The sequence below is a fragment of the Melanerpes formicivorus genome, unplaced genomic scaffold (assembly GCF_026170545.1).
Source record: "Melanerpes formicivorus ecotype bairdi unplaced genomic scaffold, bMelFor1.0.p_v2 SCAF_39, whole genome shotgun sequence".
NCBI classification, from domain to species: Eukaryota; Metazoa; Chordata; class Aves; order Piciformes; family Picidae; genus Melanerpes; species Melanerpes formicivorus.
Genome location: NW_027142391.1, coordinates 4,634,547 through 4,655,609, shown reverse-complemented (window position 1 = coordinate 4,655,609; position 21,063 = coordinate 4,634,547). Strand labels below are relative to the sequence as shown.

At 49.3% G+C, this 21,063-nt stretch overlaps 1 protein-coding gene across 3 annotated transcripts in view; it reads right to left on the bottom strand.

Annotated features, from left to right (window-relative positions):
• Positions 1-20,327, bottom strand: part of PIK3CD (phosphatidylinositol-4,5-bisphosphate 3-kinase catalytic subunit delta) — a 30,394-nt gene extending 10,067 nt beyond the window's left edge. The window contains exons 1-17 of one of the 3 annotated variants that reach the window (XM_068158353.1): positions 20,119-20,327; positions 13,417-13,489; positions 12,890-13,053; positions 12,171-12,399; positions 11,541-11,770; positions 10,560-10,739; positions 9,850-9,999; positions 9,436-9,525; positions 8,024-8,245; positions 4,862-4,958; positions 4,370-4,500; positions 3,409-3,468; positions 3,028-3,195; positions 2,355-2,476; positions 2,060-2,203; positions 987-1,086; positions 50-228 (exon numbers count right to left, since the gene is read on the bottom strand). In XM_068158353.1, the coding sequence (XP_068014454.1) occupies positions 50-228; positions 987-1,086; positions 2,060-2,203; positions 2,355-2,476; positions 3,028-3,195; positions 3,409-3,468; positions 4,370-4,500; positions 4,862-4,958; positions 8,024-8,245; positions 9,436-9,525; positions 9,850-9,999; positions 10,560-10,739; positions 11,541-11,770; positions 12,171-12,399; positions 12,890-13,030 (2,243 nt within the window). In that variant the 5' untranslated portion in view covers positions 13,031-13,053; positions 13,417-13,489; positions 20,119-20,327. Of the gene's footprint in view, positions 1-49; positions 229-986; positions 1,087-2,059; positions 2,204-2,354; positions 2,477-3,027; positions 3,196-3,408; positions 3,469-4,369; positions 4,501-4,861; positions 4,959-8,023; positions 8,246-9,435; positions 9,526-9,849; positions 10,000-10,559; positions 10,740-11,540; positions 11,771-12,170; positions 12,400-12,889; positions 13,054-13,416; positions 13,490-19,681; positions 19,851-20,118 lie in introns of those variants that run through there. The other 2 variants (XM_068158355.1, XM_068158354.1) reach the window with 2 other exon arrangements.
• Between the last annotated feature and the right edge of the window lie 736 nt (positions 20,328-21,063).

Here is a 21,063-nt window from a genome sequence, read left to right as displayed (position 1 = left end):
CTGCACAGAGCCTGCAGCACCAATTAAGAGATGCAGCAATCAGCCTTACCAGACTTCAGCGAGGATAATGTTGGGGTTCAAGGGGGACTGGAGGTGAGAAAGTGCTTCAAGATAGGTTTCTTGCTTCATGCACACATGCATCATCTCCTTGGTTTGAGGCTTGGTGGCCTTCTGAGAACTCACTTTAACAAAGTCATTCAGAGCTTTCATCTTGTTGAGTGCTTCTCCCTGAAAACAAGGGAGGGATGAAACAGAGAGCTCCTAGAGAAAAGTTTAACAACTCTTACAATCTACTGTGAAATATAAACCTTGGTTGTGTCTCTTCCCCTCTCGTGGCCTTCTGGCAATTTCACATACTGCAACAAAACCAATTTAGCCTGTGCTTGAGGGAGAGCCATAACTGGTGGATATTCTGCTGGGCACAGATGGATTGCACTAGGAATAATGCACATTAGCAAGCACCAAAGGAAGAAGTGAGGTGCAGTGGCTAGAAAAGGGACACTAGGACATACAGCCCTTCTCTTCAGTGCTTCTGGGGAGCCCTGGCAGTGCAGTAGTGCCACAGTCTCTCCAAACCAGAAGCAGCACTGGTCTGGGGGCACATCATGGATGTCAGATGAGTCCCTCCCTTCCAAACTGGGTACAGGGATACTTGATAAGACAAAAGAAATGTATTAGGGAGTGGGTAAATAGCAGGATTACTTCCACACAGCAACTGAATCAGCCAGTTGGGATCAGCTCCCACTAAACTCCATCCCCTGTGTAGTTCAGGGCACGTGTGGGTGAGTAAGGGATGAGCAAAGCCACATGTGATGGGGAACTCCAGCTCTGAACAGGCTAGGCCAAAACCAACATAGCAGTTAAAAGATGGGGGTTGTAATATATATATATGTATTAATGATAACATGAGGCTAGGAAAGCAAAGCAGCTAAGAACCAGCTCTAAGCAAGAGGGAAGTTAACCTTATGGCTAAAAGCAATTTTTACCTGTTTCATCAGAACCTTCATATGGTGGGTGCTGCCTCTGCAGTATGCCTCCAGGATCAGGCCAAACCTCAAGGCAACTGCAGGAACATGCATTTCTGACCTAGGGGAAGGAGGGAGGTTAAAGCAATTCTGATTCACTGCAGTGAGTGACTAATTCATTCATCCTATTTATGCCAGCACAAGGAGAGAGGAGAGGCAAGAGGAGGGTGCAGAATGTTAGCTGCTGTTTAGATTCTATGTACTAGGGAGGGAAAACAGATGCACCCACCCCAGAAGGTGATGTAGAAAAACCACTGCTTGAAGTCATGAGACATCCTTTTGGATGACTAAATTTCTAACAGCTCTCCTGAGAACATTACTTAAGAAGCAAGGACAGTTCAGAGCCTATGGCTCAGAAATGGCAGGTGGCCAGGGATGTCCAAAGTAAATTTCAGCTCACAGGCAGTATGTGTGTGTATATAAATTCTGAAAATAGAACCTAATCTCATCACCACGACGGCAACAGAAGGAAAAATAACAAACAGAGATGTCGTGTTCCCCTGGAATAACCCTCCTTCAGCCTCCCAAAGTCAAAGGCAGCAGTTCCAGGGTTTGGGTAATCACAGCAAGCAAGTTAGAAAGGCACCACCAGCTAAAGGAGAGCCAACAGCCTGTAAATAAATACCCTGGCATCTATACACACAAATGTGCCTGCTAGAGCACCAAGGAAGGTTCAGGCTGGAGGTCAGGAGGAAGTTTCACAGTATCACAGTATCACTTAGGTTGGAAAGGACCTCGAGGATCATCGAGTCCAACCTATCAACACAGACCCCATGACTAGACCATGTTTTACACAGAGAGAATGATTTGGGCTGCCCGGGGAGGTGGTGGAGTCACCATCACTGGAGGTGTTCAGGAGGAGACTTGATGGGGTGCTTGGTTGCATGGGTTAGTTGGTTGGGTGGTGTTGGATGATAGGTTGGACACGATGATCTTGAAGGTCTCTTCCAACCTGGTTTATTCTGTTCCAAGGAAACCAGTGACTGCTGGCTTCACTTACTACTGAGGAAAAGCATTAAGTGTTTGCTCCCTACCTCAGATGCCAGAAGAGGAAGTGGCCAATCTTGCGGTTGGATAATGCCCTGTCCAGCAGGAACTTGGTTAATTCACAGTCTAAGTAGGATTCATATTTAAGCACCTGGACGAGCTGCAGCAGGTACTGGAACAATTCATGATCTCTGTGGACAGAAAGGTAAAGGAGCAGACAATGTTCACTGCACTGCCACAAAGGTGCTTGCAAGAGCTGTTACCGACAAGGCTGTCGGCCTTGTTCCCAGCCCCGCACAGAAATAGGAAGGGGCTCTGCCTCTCCCCGTGGCTAACACTTACGTCAGCTTCTTCAGGGAGTTGATAGCAAAGGAACCAACGTAACGGTCAGGAAAGCTAAAATCCAGCAGCTCCAAGGCATTCAGGACAGGCAGCTCTGGCCAGGTCTGAAGCAAGGAAATCATCTGTGAGGGGGAAATAGGAAAGAGACAGTTTTTATGCCAGTGGATATAGATGTAAGATCCCACTGATGGAAGAGCAGCTCCCTTTTGAGGGGAGTGTCACTATTTATAGATGCCTCAGAGCAAGTTTGGACTGATGGTTTTTGACCTGGTGTCTGCAAACTTTCTAGCAAGGCTGACAGGAGAAGCCATCTAAGTCCACAGCAGGGTTACATTTGCTGTACCACAGGCAAAAATCAGATAAGCTCTTTGAGGAGAGCACTTTTCTGCAGCATAATGATGTAGACCAAGAAGGGACCTTTAGAAGGTCCTATCAGAGCTCTAGAAGTAAGGAGGGATGAGCAGCACAGACACCATCCCAAACTGATGTCTAATACTCTTGGTGGAAGAGATTCACTGCTGGTCTCTCACTATCAGTTAAAAATCACCAATCCAGATCCTGAACCTGCCATGAATTAAACCAGACCTGGCCTCTCAACCACACCACAGGAAGAATGTAGACACTGAAAGATGGATCATAATGGGGTCCTAGATGCCAAGCCCAGCATCCTCACCTGGGCAACATCTTCATGCTTGTTCCATTTGGTGATGATGAGCAGCTTGGCCAAAGCTTGTGGGTACTGGTCACGGATATCGTACCTCATCTTCCACACCAGGTCCTTCTCGTGCTCATACAGCTCAGTGTGGCTCCTGCGCTCCAGGATCTCCTTCAGCTGCTGCTTCTACTCATGGGAATGACAGGAAAGAGCATACACAAGGCTCAGTTTCAACTCAGAGGACTTGGTCAGCCCAGAGAGAGCCTGTAGGTCTGGGGCATGACCCAGCTTGGTGAAAAAAGCTGGCTGGGGGTTAAGATGAAAACATGTAACTTGATCTGTGAAAGCAGGCTTGCACATAGCCTCACATAGCTGGAAAACTGATGGCAGAAGACTCACCTCCTCAGGATCCTCTGGTGCAGCACGGGGTTGTTCTCCATTCCTCCCCAATTCCAGCAGCTAGGGCACAAATAAAGAGTCTGAGAAAGGCTTCTCATTTACTTCCAGCTCACCACCACTTCAGGCATTTATTCTGCATTAGACTTCAGTTATTTGCCACCTCTGGAGAAGGGAATCACACCTCCCACAGCCCAAGGGTAGGTAATGTACTCAGCAGGACCCCTCTGCTCAGAGATGTAAGCTATAGAGCCCCTTCCATGACAGTGACAGGAATGAAGGGATGAGTCCTTTCCCCCCAAAAAGGGCACACCTACACACCCATACCATTTGAGAGCAGAGCTTCTGGGTCTCCCAGCTCCAGGCTAAGAGGAGCCAATCCAGATTCTTAGAGCTGGTGTGGGCTTGCCAAGCAGACAGCACTGCCCAGGCCACCTTCCACACCAGCACAATCTGTTCACACTGCTGAGCCAGAACATGCAGCATGGGGAGCGTGCATGTATGTCCCTGGCAGAGCAGATCTCCTTTCTTCCCTGTAACAGGCACATTTCTTCTTCCACTCACACACATTGCAAGTGCCTGGCCAGTTGCAATGACAGATGGAAAATCCCCACACCACACAGCACATTACCGCTCTGCGCTGAAAGGGAGGAGGCTGTCTACTTTCACTCATTTCCCCTTTTATTCCTCTTCCTTCCTATAGAGCCTAATGCTGCCTGCAGTTGGAAGGCAGCTCAGCTAAACCCATTTTTTAATCAAATGCTCATCTCAGAGCAGCTTCACCTCAGGAACTGACAGCCTGAAGAAGCATTCATTCTAAGGTCCATTAGTTAAGAGAAAAAAGTCAATATTCTGAGCAACAGTATGCTTGTGCTCCCTGACAACAGCTGCCCAAGAGACAGTGGCACTGGGTGCTCCTGCCCAGGGAGTTTCTGTGCCCCCCAGAAGTGTCCATGCTCCCTACCTGTTCAAATGAGGGGTAGTACACAGGGTGTGGAGCAACGCTGGGGAAGCAGATGACCAAGGCTGCTGCACTTTCTGTGTTGGGGTTGCACTGTACAGTGCCCATGGGGTTCAGCAGCTCCCCTTTCTCATCTGGAAAGCAAAGTACATCGACCCATCACCACAAACCCTATGAAGCTTTGCTGCAGAAAGCAGAGCAGATGGCTCCCAGCTCCATCACTGGACATGGCCTCAGTCTGAGCAGCTCACTTCATGTTGCTGACCTCTCCCAGCTGCAGTATGCACGACAGCAGCAACCTTTCACGTCATACATCTAATGCTGAGCAAAACAAGGCCTTCATCTTGGCAGGGCTCTAGATGCCATCACAACATACCAGGTCTGCCAATGTGAAGTAATACAGCCCCTCCTACAACTACTGGCCAGAATGCAGGGAGTCTCCTGGCTTTGTGTTAGTAACAAGACACAATACAGAAGCTCCATCTCCAGACATACCTGGAAAGGAGGACCACATGTGCAAGCAGCACTCCCCTGTTTTCAGCTGGTCCTTGTAGTCAAAGAGCATGACATTCACCCAGGCAATGGGACAGTCCTGAAAAGCAAAGGAAGAAGCTCATTTGGGTACTGTGACTGCAAAAGCTGGAAGAAGGGAAGAGAGGAATTAACAAGGAAGTGAGATATTCCCATGTAAAGCAATGCCCTCACAATAGGTAGGAATAAGGAGTTCTATAATCTTGATCTTTTCCAAGTCTGCAAAGTGCTACTCAGAATGCTACAGGCAGGTACTTCCCATTCAAGAGTATGTAGGCACCCCCTCACCAAGGAGGTGCTGCAAATAAACTACCCCTGGTAGCTTGACTTTAAGTTCTCCTGAAATCAGAGTACAAGATGGCATCAAATCCTGTTATTTGTCAAAACCTGGGGGGTTTTGGGTAGTGCTGAATGACACCAAACACTCCCCACCAATCTTTTGCATAGCTGAAGAATCTCTTTGGTTTCTGGTAATGCCTTGCAGCTCTAGACCTGAGGGTATTTGAAGAAGCTGCGACACACATTTCACAGTTTGAGGAGAACCACCTTAATTTTGAAACAGGGAAGACATAACTTCAGGAACCAGGCAAAGTGCTAGATGTATCTGATAATGTGAAGAAAAGGCTTGGCTCCTTTCTACAACAATAAACACAAACTAGAGAAATCCAACTTCATGCTGCCAGTCCTCCACCACACACCCCAAAATAAATCCCTCAAGTCCAACCCAGTCTCATTTCGGAGGTCGGAGACTCCAGCAATAAAGTGACTGAGACATGGCCAAGAAAGCAAACTCCTCTCCCTGCTGTAACCCAGTTCCCTGCCACTAGAGCAGACAGACATATTCCATGAGTGACCTCAGATTTCCTGCTGTCGGGTTCCCCAAATGGAACAGTTTACCTCATGCTACAGTTCCAGCAATACCAGCACTTCACTCAGCTGCTCCGAACACACCAAGCCTTACACATGAGCTAGCACAGAAACTGACTTGCAAAGGAGCTATGAGGCAAAATTCCAGTGAGATGCACCCACTAACGAGTACTTGAAGGGAACCACAGGGAGACATCCTCTTGTTCCACTGAGACCTTCCAGAGAACATGAGGCTCACCCCAAATGTGCACCAAAGGCCTTAGAGGAGGGAGCAAAGCCAGCGTTTTCCTCCAGCGTGCCAAAATCAATCTTTTCCAAGTGGCCCCTCATAAAGCTTTGAGTTGATTTGATTAGGCTAAGTGTCTTCAGTAAAATCCCATTTGAGACATCAGCTTCTGGATCACAGGGAAAAGCCAAACAAAACACCACCACCAGCAATAACCTTTTCTAACAGAGTCAGCGACAGCAAACCACAGCACAGAGCCTGCCAAAACACAAGGCAAGATTTTTGACCATTCAGGTCCAGCAAAGCAACGATTCAGCATGGTAAGGACATAAATACCTCCTGCATGACTTAGAAAAACACTGGAAGCCAACCCTCTGGGTGACACTAACCCTCTGACTCATCCCAGTCTGCAAGCATGCCTGTTTTTGTGGTAGCTGGGACTAAATCGTTTACTATCTGCTCTGGACAGTCTGCACAGACAAACAACATGCATGTAATTAACCTCTGAGCACAGTCAGCAAGGCAAGTAAAAAACTATCAATCAAAACCTACAAACCAGGGGGCACCCTGACTGTACCCTCCTCTTACCAAGCATTTTAAATGACATCTGGGCACCTCACTCACAGCTGACCCTGTGGAAAAATCCCTTCCTGCAGAGCTCAGGTCCAGCTAATATTGTGGTTTGTACATGAAGGGCTCCCCAGAACGCATCCACCTTTCCCCAGTACCAGAACACACAATGAACAAGATCCTCTGAACAGCTCAACTAACCAGGCTGGTGTTTTTGTGTCAACCAGAAGAGTGAGATTTCCTTCTGACTGCTTCAAAACTCAACATTATTTCAGTGTGACCACAAAAACGCAGCCTGTGGCTCAATCAGATATTCTGTCCAACAAAGGCCTCCAGCAGGAGTTGGAGTTCTACTATTCTTAAGTTTAAAAAAACCCAAACAAACAAACAAAAAGCAAGAAAAATGTTGATCCTGGTCCTGGCTTCAAAATGTTTCCAGTCTGAAGTCCCCAGCCCAGAAACTGGTCCACACAAGCAGGACTTGTGATCTGCCAGCTCTTTAATGCACTGAGATCCCTACTGATGCCCACACAACAAAGCTCAGTGAACCACCCAGCAGGCAAAAGGAGCTAACAGAACCATGACTAAAGTCTTCTCTGATCACATTTATCAGCCCCACATTTCTCTGTGCTCCTGTAAAGATGGCATGACCAAACCTCTCTTTAAAGCATGGCAACAGTGGGTTTGTGGATGCAGACACAATAATATGCAGAGGAACACATGCATTTGTTGCTCATAAAGAAAACCTTTCACATGCAAGGGGCTCCAAACGTCATGTATGAGATACAGCAATGGGAAACCAGCAATTCAATTACAAATACAAACCAGCAACTCAAGGCTGCAATTAGCTCTGCTTTTAGTCACTGAATTATGAATGGGCTAAAAGTTTTGGAATAGAGGTGCGGAAAAGGAGAAATGCCACTGCATTTGATTCAGAAGCTCCAAACAAGAGCTTCCAAAGTGATCTCATAATGGTAAGAGCCTCCAAAAAAGTAACCTTCTCCCCTCAGTTTGCAGCATCTGAACAGTAATCTTGAAGATTCTGCACTTTCATTTTACCTCACCTAAAGCTTTGCTGTAACCAGTGTTTCCATTCCTCATGTTCTTCCCCCTTCTTAGCTGTTCATTTGCTCCACAGGGGGCTTGCATGAAAGACTTTACTAGAAAGAAGTTGCACCACAGAAAATGCTCTAACCTCAACTACAAAACAAGGAAGTTGTGTAACAGCAAGAGAGACACCAACAAGTGGTTCCTCTTTGTGTGCATTCAGATGCCAGTTGTGTTTCTTATTGGTCTCTCTGGGCAAGACATCAGCTTCTGAACAACCTTTCCTCACTTCCCTGTTCCTATTGAAGCAGTTTCTGGCCATCATGATCTAAGCAATTTTATTAGCAAAGTCTTCTGAAAGCAAAGGGCTTCTGGCTCAGAATGCTGCCCTGTGCCCCCAGCCTGGCTTTACTTACAGCTTTCTTAGACTTCTTCTTGGTGGACCGTGCCTTCTTGGCCTTCTCGATGACAGCGTAGAGCGCGAAGCAGAGCCGCGCCATGCGGGGAAGGTCGCAGATGTTGATGTCAAAATCCAGCCTCTGCCTCCACACTGGCTCTGAGCACACATTCACTTCAGAACTTGAGACTGTCTTGCACAGCATCTCATTGCCATGGAAGAGACCCGCCTGCACCACCAGCTGTGGGAAGGAGAAAGGAGAAAGAACACCATGAATCCCCAGGGCCTTGTTCAAGGCTGAAGACATGACTAGAAGAGGAAGGGAAGGACATCCACTCCCCTGACAGGATGCCCTACTGTCTCTTTACCAATTTGTTCAGACATTAAGTTCCTTAACCCTCCTCTTTACTCAGCTTCAGTAAGGGCATTGTAATCTTTTCCCTTCAAGCAGGCTTGAAAGAGCTGCTCAATTGCTGCAAAAGGCTTGGGCAACCCATTGGTAAGAGTCTTAGAGGTCTCACCCAGTAAAGCCAGACAAAATATTCACCAGACCCTGCTCTGAGATGCTGCAGAAGCTCAGGAAGCTGTCACACTGGAAAAGCAGGACAGACCCCTGGGCAAGTGGTTCTGCCAAAGGGGAGAACACTGCAGGAGAAAGGCATGTGCCAACAGCTGAGCCCCAGCACAGGCTGCGGTGCAGGGCCCATCCAGACCTGTCTCTGGGTACACATTTTCCTGCCATCTCCTCTTGCAGCCTACCAGATTACTGTACAGCCAAAAGCCAGCCTCACCCCCAGCTTTAGCCCCTGTTCCAATATTGCTGACTACTCCACAGGAGTTTTCCCCAGAAGAAGCTCCCTGCAAGCGACGAAGCACTGGGCAGAGCTGTTTCACTGCCGGTTCCTCTATCAAGCCTTGCCTAACAGAACATCTGTGCCTATGATATATTCTTGCCCTGGCTCTTTCCTTTCCCTGAGAGCAACTATTCCCTCTCTCATTCACCTGTTCCCCCTTCATGACCTCAAAAATCCCAGGGCTTTGCTGCATCCTGTCTTCACTTTACGAGTCACCACCTCTTCCACCATTCTCTCTTCTCAGAGCTGGATTTCCCCTCCTCTGGTTTTTGCAGGCTTCCCTGCCTCTCCACACTGCTATCAAGCTATGTTACCACAGGGCAGCAGCTCTGTCTGCTGCTCAGAAACCTTTGCAGGGGAATGTTTCTAAGAAAGCATTGCTGAGCTGCTGGCTAGCAAGTTCCCTTCCCCTTCCTGTTGTGCTGCAGTTCAGAAACTGCCCAAAGGCTGAATGAAGCATGATGAAGGATCACGTGAGACCAAGCTGTCAGCCTCTGCTCTCCTCACCACACAAATAAGAAGATGCTACTAGGAAAGTCAAAACAAAACCAAAACCCCAAAGTGAGTCAGTACATACCTTCATTCTCTCATCTGCATTGACCTTGCTGCCTTGCACCAGCTCAATGTAAAAAGACTGCTCCAAAGACCAGAGAGAACCATAGTTTGGCTAGAAAAAGAGAAGGGTTGGGATCAGGAACACATGAAACAGACTTCTCAACGCAGCCCTAAACTTCATCTCTCATCAGGTGCTTTTTGCTCAGAACAAATAATCAATGACTGCAGTGCAGGTGGGCAGCACAAAGGCTGTGACAACCAGGGAAGCTGTGGAGGCAGCTGGAAGGCTGACTGCAAATTCCCAGCTTGCAGACCCTGGTTAGGAACCTGTCCCTGAGAGAGGCAAGGAGAAGCAGCTGCTCTTCCCAGACAAGATCAGCATCTCCATCAGTGAATGAGTTGAGGGTGACCCTGCTGGGTCACTGTCCCCTTTTACCTTTTTCTTAGGGAGTGGGGGAGGCTTGGCAACCATCTTTGGGGGGCTGGCAATGCAGTTGGTTTGCTCATCTCTCATAGCAATGATAGTGGAGGAATGGACCATGGTCAGGTGAGGCGTGAGGCCACGGTGCAGGCAGCTGCGAATATACTGCAAAGAGGAGAGAGTCAGCAGGGGTAAAACAGCCAAGCAGCCAAAGACAGTCAGGCAAATCAGAACTGGATGAAGCAGAAACAGGTGGAAAGAAAAAGGAGAGGACACATTAACCCCTGCTTTATGAACCTACAACTCACTAGACTCATGTTGCCAGGACTGAGAATATGAAGTGCCTTTTATAGCTGGCATTTCATCAGACTCAAATAGCTGCATTAAGAGAAAACACAGAGGGATTCAGCACTCCCAGCAGCAGCTTTCCCTGCCAGAGGAATACAGGCTATGGAATTACTTGTCCAGCTTTCAGGAAGAGAACCCCCAGCTCACCATGCAAGCAAACAGAATTATAGTCTACAAATGCATTTACACAGCACTTGGTACCCAGGGACAGGCTTAGATCACTATGCCCCCAAAAGATAAGGATCTGTTAGGTTCCTGGAAGCACCCCTTGCCCTAAGCAGCATCCTGGCTGAAGGATAACACATCTCAGTCCACCCTCCCACCAAGAGAAGGCCATATGGGAACAGACTCATTGACAAAACAAGACACAGGCTCACCTGGAACTGGTACAGGGGGTAGTTCCCATAGAGATATTCACATTTCCCATTCACCTGCAGGGTGTAGTCCTCAGGGTTCTCCACTGTCTCATGGCGGAAGACAGTAGCCTGCTTCTTGATAGCACAGCTCATCAATGTGATGGGGAACTCCCTTGGGGAGATCTGGAAAGTGAAGCTCTCCTGCAATCCCAACAACACAGCACACACTGTCAAATGACAGCAAAAGGCTGAAACAGGCACAAGGAATAGCAGTAGCTCAGCAGATAGGTAACAACATTCCTGCTGCTGCCAATAGGTGACAGGAAGACAGAATCAGACACACACAGGCAAATGAACAGGGATGCTTGCCAAATGGGGCAGCAGCTTGTTTCAGCAGTGTAAGCACAAGGCTGGAAATCAGGAACTTCAAGTCCAGTTTAAGCAGAATCACCAGTTTATGTGCTTGCTAGTCATTAAAATCTTCCCAATGTCATTCCACCAGCAAGGCACCATGCTCAAACATACTGCTCTGCAAGGCCCTTGTCCCTCCTGCTTCATGCCCTGGCACAACATGCAAAAGTAACACTAATCAAAGGTAGCAGGCAAGAACAGGGACCCATGGGCCACACAAATCAATGCCAGCAAGCAGTGTTTGCTGAGCAGGAGCTGAGCAGGCTCTTGGGCTTCAAAATGAAAGGCATGTGTTGGATTCTGTGCTCCTCTCCTACCCAAACCCAGAAAGCTTTCCCCCATACATGCAAGCAGCAACCTGAGCCACCAGCTAACCAGTACACCCAATGCATGGTCAGGAAGTCCCCTCCCTTGATTGGAGGCTCAGAGGATCCCTCCCAACCATCTCTACAGGCAAAAGACTGGAGAATGAAGACTGGACATGTGGAAACGCTGTCCACACACACACTGTCCTGTCTCCAAGTGCCCAAAGGCTCCCAAAGGGAGAGCACAAATCAGTTAAACATCAGCACAGCAAAGTTTGTGCTTTACCCCGCCAGACTGAAACTTGATGTTGACAAAAATGTTCTTGGTGGGGATATGCAGAGGGCCAGTCCCAAGGCCTTTGGCCATAGGCTCCAGCTGCAAGGGAAAGTTGTACTCCATCCAAGCTGCCCAGCTGAGCTGCTGCCGCTTTGCTGCCCTCTCCTCACAGAACTGGCACATTTTGGTGCGGAAATCGTTCACCTCTGGATCCTGCACAGAGTCAAACTCATGCAGACCTAAGCAGGGAGTAAGAAAGAAAAGCAAAATGAGCACCTGCACCCAGTGGGGAAATGATCCTTTGATAACCAAGTGTCTGTGAAACAATCTCCCTGCACATGTGCTTAGTATTCAGCCCAAAGGAGAAGTCAGCCCAAGCTCCTGGTAATCACTTATCATACAATTGCACCCACTCCATTACCACAGCCCTCTGCAAGCAGGCAAGATCATCCTTCTGGTGTCTGCACACACAGTTCCCTCACCAGACCCACCAGAGACCAAACTTGCCAACTCACCACCTGCGTGAGCAGGGCTCCATCACTATTCCACACACAGCAAGGCTGTCTGGGACAGAAGCACCTTCCCCCTACAGCCAGCAGCCTGCACACTGCTGGTGAGAGCAGTGCTGGGAGAACTGACCTTTTCCAATGAGCAGGCTGATCTGGGAGTTAATAACCTTCTTGACTCTGTCTCCTTCTCGAGCCACGAGCCGCAGCACAGGCAGGAAGGGTTGGATGTCACACAGCCGCCGCTGCTCGTCCTCCAGCTCTTGCTGTTCCGCGGTCTGGTTGATGCAGGTGAAGACGTAGGAGTCGGGGTCACTGAGCATATGGTAGAGGGGCTCATACTGAGCATGCTTCCACACCACCTGGGCCAGAACAACAGCAGGGTGAAACTACCACTGCACTGGCAGAACCTCCTCTTCCTCTTACCATCACCCCACCACCTCACCATTCAGTGAAGGCAATGCCCAGCCAAACCTTCTCACACCATTCCTAGACCTGCACTCACTGGTTGCTTCTCACACAATCCACAAGCCCTAGGTGGCCATCTCAGATCTGCCCTCACTCCATAGTTACTCTCTCCAACCAAGGCCAGACAGGCATCCAGAGAATTGAGCCTGACGCCACCAGCACCCTGTTTCTGGCAGTCTCAGGGGCTAGACATGGGTGTAGTGGATTGTGAGGCTGTCACAAAGGAGGTGCTCTCAGAGTGAAGCACAAGCAACCACCTCAGAGCAACACAGAAGAAACCAAACTTGCACGCAGTTAAGATCCAACCTGCTTCCTCAGGTACTCCCCAAGAACAGACTCCTCATTCCAGGAGACTTCACATAAAGACTGGCATAAGGCTGTTACCTGCTTGATGGTGCCCAAGCTGGCATTGCAGGACACAGAGAGGTTTAAGTATATGCCTGTGGGCAGTAGAAAGTCCACCTGGATGTTTTGGTTTTCCCCCTTGGACCAGAATTCCGTAGGGCAGTAAATGCCTGGGGGCATCCTGCTCACTTCTCAGCTACCACCTGCAAGAAAAAAGGCAAAGTGTCTGTTGCTGTTGACTACATAATATATCCTCAGACCTGTGCTGGGCTCTGTAGAAAGTTCACGTGCAAAAGAACCCAAAGAAAGCAAGGTTAGCAGATCCTCACAACCCAGGAAAACATGCACTTTAGCCAGCTTTCCAGTCCAGTGCCTTTAAACCACACAGGTGTTCTTGCTATAGCATTTGCTTCTACCTCAGTACAACCTAATCTTTCCTATACTGGGATGAACACCTGTGCTGGACAAAGAAATTAAACCATTATCTTCTCTTGAGAACAAAGGCACTTGTCCTCATAGCTCATCTACGACCAAGCAGCCAACAGAAACAATGAGTCCATCCCTACCCCGGCTTGGTAAGGCAATCCTCAGGCCACATGCTCCAAGCTCCACCTTGTTTTTCCAGGGCTCAGTTCCAGTCTGCAAGAGAGAGAAAGAGGTGTTATTGGCTCTGAGCACACAAGCATTTCTATACACACAAACACATAACACTCCATTGTATATCCCTCCCTTCACAATTACAGAATAAAAGGAAATCTAAGGCTGAGACAATCAAAAGTGTAGAGTCAGATACTGGTTGGACTCGATGATCTCAAAGGTCTTTTCCAACTGAAACAATTCTGTGATTCTATGAAAACAGGTTTGTTAATTCCATTGGCATCCTCTCACTTGGCAGGCTCTACAGTTTATGCTCAGGACATCCAAAGAAAAGGAATCTGAAGGCTATCAGGTACAAAGTGCTGTGTGGAAGCACAGCTAAACCAAAAGGCATTCAGCAGAAGCTCGTTGTAAGTTCCCTTTCTTAAAGACACAAACATCAAAAGCAGAGAAACCCTCATGCTCCATCCATTTGTCATTCCAAACCTGCCTGGACACCATCCTGTGCAACCTGCTCTGGGTGATCTTTGTCTGGCAAGGGGGTTGGACTAAATCTCCAGAGGTCCCTTCCAACCCCTAACATTCTGTGATTTGTCTACAAGCAAAGTACTACAGCAGTATAAAACTCCAGTTTTCTTCACAGATGACAGACAGCAGAGTGTGGGGTCCCCAAGAACTTGGAACTGTTCCCATTAGCTCCTAGTGAGAGAAAAGTGGCTCCAACTCCCTTCAACCACCTCAGCAGAGAAACCAGCCCACCTGAATTCCCTCTCACTTACCAAAGTCCTTCCACCAGGTCAGCAGAGACACGTGCCAGTAGCGCAGCCTGGAGGGTGCTCACCTAGCTGTGGCTCACAGCTGCTGGGGAAGCTGTGGCTTCAGCCTCCTACCAGTCTGCCCTGTTGCTGGTTCCAAATCCAGCCCTGCACGTGCCCTGAGCAGCTCTATCAGTACCACTTGTCCTCAACCCACGAAACCAGCAAAAAATTTGCTCATTCACAACTTGAAATGTGGCTTTGCAGCTGTCAGACAACGTACAAACTTAGGAAGAGGCTGAGCAACATGCTGCTGAAGACTAGGTCTCCCAAATCATGAAGTCCTGCTGGCAGCTTCTCATGAGCCAGTCCTACACTCAGCATGACAAGGAGCCCAGCATCTTATCTGGCAGTGCCTGGGAGCACACCACTTCCCCAGCAGCAGCGAGGTGAGGATTCCCAGAAGTATGAGTTGTGTTTTATCTGTCCTGCTTCCTCAGCGCACAGAGACCGGATACAGAGACCACAACCCCATGTGCCTCAAGAGGGAGGGAAGAGAAAGGGGGAGGAGACAAGGTTCACAAGTTTGAATAAAGCAAAACAAGCTGGCCTCCTCTCCTGCCCATTAACAACAAACCCTGCCAGTTTCTAGAGTATCAGCTACCTCAGCCTCTCCCAAAGGCAACAAAAGCAGCCAACTATCACCACCCTACTGACCAGCAGAGATGGAAGACACAACAATGGCTGAAGTGCCTCTGTCTGCTGAGGATTTCTAGCTGGTGTCACATCCCAACAGACATGAAGCACCTACCAAAGCTATCAGCATTACAATGTCAAGTTTGAGTTGCACAGTACCTTATGTCTTCCCAAACTCACTGATGATCTCCCAGTGTAGAGGGATTTCTCCAACAGAGCCTAGGATGGATGTGTCTCACAGTAACTCTGGTCTTGCACTCTCTCCAACACTTCATCAATCCTCTCTCCCTTCCATTGCTAAATCCAGAATGCTCCACTAGCTGGACCTTACATCTGATTCAGTGTGACAGTTTTTACTCTGCACCACCCCACTGTCATTTTCCCTTTTGTCCTGGGAAACTGGGAGAGACTTCTCCAGGCTGTAACCTTGTTTGCACTATCTGGGTGAGTTACAGTTCCCTTTTCTCAGGGTCGTTCCACCCTTTGTGAACAGCCAAATGCAGCATCGCTCCTTTTGAGAAGGGTTTATGCTACCAGGGTTGTCTGAGAGACACTTCACTGCAGCAGTCTTTATAAGGATTCCCTCTGACAGCTGTTGATTTTTAGAAGCCCCAGCATCACCTCAGACTTTCACCCTGGTGGGCAGACAGATTATTGCTGAAAATCCCATGTGATGGTAGTGTCCTGACCTGCTAGCCTGAGCTTCAAGTTAATCAATCCACGTTGGACAGAAATTACTCTGCTGCACAACCTGCACACTTCTCAGAGCTAGGCCAAGCAAGGGTGAGACAAAAGTTTGTGTTTCTGTGGGATGCAAAGCCACAGAACCAACCTCAAGCAGGTACAGAAGCTATCAGAGACTCCAGCTTACTGCCACCCACTTGCTACCATACGACACCCCCGGCCCTTATTCCTTCCTCCTGCAATATACCACAAAATACTTTGCTAGAACCCTTCCACGTTCCCCCACCTACATCTTCCTACAATGCTGCTTCCTCCACAACTCCCACAACCTTCCAACCCTCATTTCAAGTGCAAGGCAGGTACACTGCTGCCCAAGCAACAGAACAGACAACCAGAACACAAAGCTCAGTCTATAGCTGGTGCACACAGAGAAATACACCTCAGCCAGCTGATCTGTTTGGGTGGCCAACCAAGTCACAGTGACACGTAGACACAAGGTAAAGACTTGGCCCTTGTGAGGGCTAAGTATATTGCTCTGTGAACTTCAGGTATCCCCTGAACTAGAGAAATGGACAGAAATTTGAGGAAACCACAGGGTCTCAAATACCTCCTCATCCATCTCAGGCAGCAGTTTTCCTCCTGGATTGCTTGTACACAAGCCTGACCTAAAAACCTGCCCCATGGTATGTACCATCTGGACCAAAATAATCATGAGACAAAACTCCAGGTTTCAGATGAAGGCAACTCCTTAGTTTCCTCTCCTCTCTTTACCTGAGCTCATTCATCTGCAGAAAAGCTACAGACTGATTCACCCTCTTGCATTATTGGGTGCCCCCTCCCTGGAGGTGTTCAAAGCCAGCTGGGACAAGGCCTTGAGCAACCTGGTCTGCTGGAAGGTGCCCCTGCCCACGGCAGGGTGGTTGGAACTAGATGACCTTTAAAGTCCTTTCCAACCCAAATCATTCTGTGATTAATCAATCAATGCAAAGGTCATAAATGTGCATCTCTCCAAAGAGGAGAGACAGGCAAGGCAGAGCTGATGTGCACATGGGACTTGTCCATGCACTAGCCTGCCAGGACATAAACCCCAGCGTCACTGGGTGCTATCTAACCAACACATTTTGAGTTCACACCCCCTGAGGAATAGTTTTGCATAAAGGTAAATTTATACAGATGGTGACAGACACAGCTGGAATCAGCCAGTGGCTATGTATCAACCCAGAAGTAAACATAAGACACACAAACCTCCTCTTCTGAAGCTTACCAACCACAGCTCTGGTGTTTACAACATACAACAGCTATTGAAAGGGAGGAAAAAGCAGCAAGCTTGCAAACTCACACATGGAGCAGTGTTCCACAAACCTCTGAGGCTGCAGCATCAGACAGACACGGAAGCTCCAACGCCCACAGATGACACTATTACCAAACCCCAGAGCTACAAAAATACCTTGTAAATTTATAAGAAACAAGTGGCACAGAGCTCAGGGGTGATGTGTGTTGTGTGGGAGACAGCTGGAAGCCACTTTTATTGCAGGCATCAACTTTGCTGGGGAGGAGACCATGAAAATTTTCACCTGCACAGGTGCTTGATGTGCCTTCACCACAACCAACACATCTGGCAGATCTGAACCAAGCCTAAGATTTCACAGGCAGAGATCCATTTCAGTGAGTGTTCTAAAAGTGGTTGTTTGATGGGGGTAAAACAGGACTATTGTACACTGTGGGCAAGTCATTTAGCTATTGACAGGCAGTGAAATTAACCCACAAATTCCCCTCCAAGAACAGGCTGGGAAAACTCCCCTAAGCATGTGAACTGTGCCTGTATGTGGGAGTCACGCAGGGGAGTTCCTTCTTCCAGGGCTAGGTAGATACTCAGACCCAAGTGCCAGCCACTTAATCACACAAAATAACGTGCTGCATCTGCCTCCCTTGTGGCATAACAAAAAAATCCTGATTCAGACCCTAGTCCTGTGATGAGAATGCAAACTAAAGAAGCTCACAGTAAGACTGACCTTTGCAGCTCTGCCTGCTGACAAGTATTGACCACCTGGCTCTTTACTCATCTGGATATGAACACACACTGGTGAGAGGTGCTAGAAACACAGCCTGAGGGACTGCCAGCCTGCAGAGGTGCAAGTGTCTGCTGTGGTGCCCCATTCACCCCAGCTGGGCAGAGACCTTCACTGTAGCAGATCAGATCGAACACTCTGGCCAGCCTACAGGATCCATGACAAGCTGGGCTGACAACTTGCAGCCATGCCCCACAGGCTGCCAAGAGTGACTCTGAGCCTGGGCATTCAGCTGGCAGCAGCCTTTATGCCAGAAGAATGGCTTTGTTGCCTTCCAAATACCTGCTAGCATCATCTTGGAGGACAGATTTGATCTCTCATATCCTGCCACACAACCCCCTGCACTGATTCATTCATTCTTCCAACAGCAGTTCATTGTTCATCCAGCTCTAGACAGCAGACACACAGTTGCACTGGTTTGATAATGCCCTTTATTAAGAGAGTTCTAAGGCCTGATTAATCACTGTTACTCCTTTCTTTGCTTACACAAACTATTACATGTATGTGTACAGTCCACAATGGAATCTGCTCAGGGTACCTGGGGAAGGGATGAAACTGAATCCTCCAAAACACTACCTAGCACCCCCTTCCCTACCAGGGGAGCTGATATAAACCTGCATCTTCTGTGCATCAGGATGTCAGCAGAGAACCATGGCTTTTTCCACCTTCCAAAGAGTGTTCTAGCCATGTAGAAACTAAAGACTCAGGCTTTGGACAACTGCTGGATTCAAAGAATCCCTTAGCTTGTGTCTTTCCCTGTATTTCCTAAGCCTCCTTTACCTTGAGCATTTACATCGCTCAATACCCACCTTGCACACAACCCCCTCCAAAACAGGCTCACAGAGAAAAGTAATGGGAAGCAGAACTACACTAATGTAATCTGAACTGGAGCTAACCTTGTTTGTGTGCAGGGCTGATGATGAAAGGGGTTGTCAGTAAGGGAAGAGATAGGAAAGCAGAATGTACACACAGTGATAACAACAGGCTGCAGTTCCGTGGGGCTCCCAGCTGCAGAGCTACCAGGGAAAGAGCATCAGTGATACACCATCACTCCAACTCAGCAGGAGCTTAGATCCAACCACAAATAACAGCCAGAGGGAGGGAGAGGAGAGAGGAACTCAGGTAAAGTAACAAGAGAAATGGAGCTGTAAAGCCATACCTCGTTCTGAAAGTAAAACAGTATCACTGCAGAGAGAGAGGAACACCAAGCAGTAAGAAAAGCATGAGAACCTTTCTCTGGGGAAAACTTTCAAACAGCCTTTCAGGCAAATTCACAGTCAGTCAACCACGCTTTCAGAGCCGTCTGAGGAAGCATCCAGTGGGAAACAATGTATTTAGGGGTGAAAGCAAGAGAGTGAAAACTGAAAACTTGCCAAGTTCCATTCCCAACCCTGACAGCTGTTTGGTGGTGCCTAACTTCAGACTGACTCCTCTGTGTACCAGTTTTCTCATGTGCACAAGAGTATCTCATGAAGGACAGCACAATTCTTAAGTGCTGGCACAGTGATTTGTATCTTGCTGGTATTACTGCTAACAACGGACACAGCCTGGGAGTTGGAGGAAGTTGGGATAAATAAAAGCATCCAGCTGAAGAAATTGCTGAAATTAATCTTTTTCAACTGCTCCCATGAGTGGGCAGTTGCAGAAACCCACATGCATCTTGCTGATGAAAACAAAAACCAAGCCACTGCATTTCTAGTGACCCTCCCAAACCACATTCAACTTTTTATTTCCAGGTTCTCATCTTGAACATGTACAGCCCACCGTGCTCTTGAAGGACTTCATGATGCCCTGCCAAAACCTACAGCCCAAAGCTAACCCACCAGAGAAACATACACCACTGTTAGCAACTACCCTGGGCAGCACAACTCCAAAGGTACAGATAGCCAGATGTTGCCAAGCACCCAGGAAGCTGGGTGACTTTAATCGCAGTCATAAGGTTCCAGGATCCAAACCTCCCGGGTAAAGGCAAGGACAAGACCCCTCCAGCACCCCGTGGGGGTTCATCAGCAGATGACACGAGTGACTACCTTCCAATTCCTGGGCAAGAAAAGGCCGACCGCTGCCATCACCCGCCGGAACCCGTGAGGAGCCCGGCTGCCAGCACCTCAATCGCTGCGGGGGAAGACACGGCAAGGGCTGGCCCCAAAGCGGATCAATCTCCATCCGCCTTGCCGGCTGCCGAGCCTTACAACACTCGGGTCCATAGAGCATAGAGCAGAAACGCCTTGCCTTGAGAAGCTCACGGAGCCCCGGCGGATCCGCTGCAAGCAGCACAGAGACGCAGGACCGAGCGAGCCTCCGCCGGAGCCGAACGCGTACTCGGCATCCGCGGGAACCGGGCCGAGACTGCCGGGGCCGCGGCGGGGGATGCGCAGCGTCCGTGGCCCCAGCGCGGCGGCGGCTCCTGCCCCGGGCCCCGCTCCCGGCCCCGGCCGCGTTCCCCCGGCCCCAGCTCGGCGCTCACCTGCGCTGCTCGCTCCCGGCGCGGCCCCGGCTCCAGCCGGGTCCCGCTCACGACGCTACGCGGCCCCGGCTCCAGCCCTTTGCCGGCTCCAGCCCGGCCCCGCTGCCGGCGCCGCCCCGGCCCGTCGCGCCCAGGCACCGACTGCAAAGGGCCGGGCGCCGGCGAGCGCGCACCGCCCACCCGTGACCCGGCCAGTGCGTGGGGCCAGCGGGAACCACACACCCCGGCAGCCCTGCACCCCAGTAGCCCGACACTGGGACAGCAGCCGTACACCTGACCCTCGCATCAGTGGTCCGGCGCCAGCCATCCCACACTGGGCCCCAAGAAGGGTGCAGCTGCTGCAGTGGTGCGTCACAGCGCTGCAAGCCCTGCAAAGAGGTGGCATCGTGCCCCAGTAACCCGATGCAGCAGCCACCCGCTGTCACGCACGGGTCACTCCAGCTGTGTGTTGCACACCAGTAACCTGGGCGGCACTGCTTTGTGCACAGGGAGATCACCACAGGCAACACAACACCACCGGGAGATAATCGGTGCTGGCAGACAAGCGCCGAAATGGCCAAAGCATTACATGGCTGCCACCCTCCTGAGGCAACTGACATCATGTACACAGCAGGGACACCAGAGAATAGCTCTGGTGGTATTTGAGCTTAAGAACCACCACATGTTGGTGACACCAGACAGGAGCTTTGGTACTACCAGAGCTGAAGGGTAAAATGTTGAAGGCGGGCCCTAAATCGACACATACATGTAAAACTGCTCACACAGGAGATTTAAGATGGCTTGGGATTCACTCCTTCCCTGGAAAGGCTCCTTTGACTATCTCAGTCATGCTGTTCTTTCTTCATCTAGAAAACTTGTGAACAATAAGGATGGGGAGGACTCCAAATCCCAAAGGAGGGTGTCTGGGGAATAAGAACAAAGGCCTCCAATGCAGGCAAGGTGCCC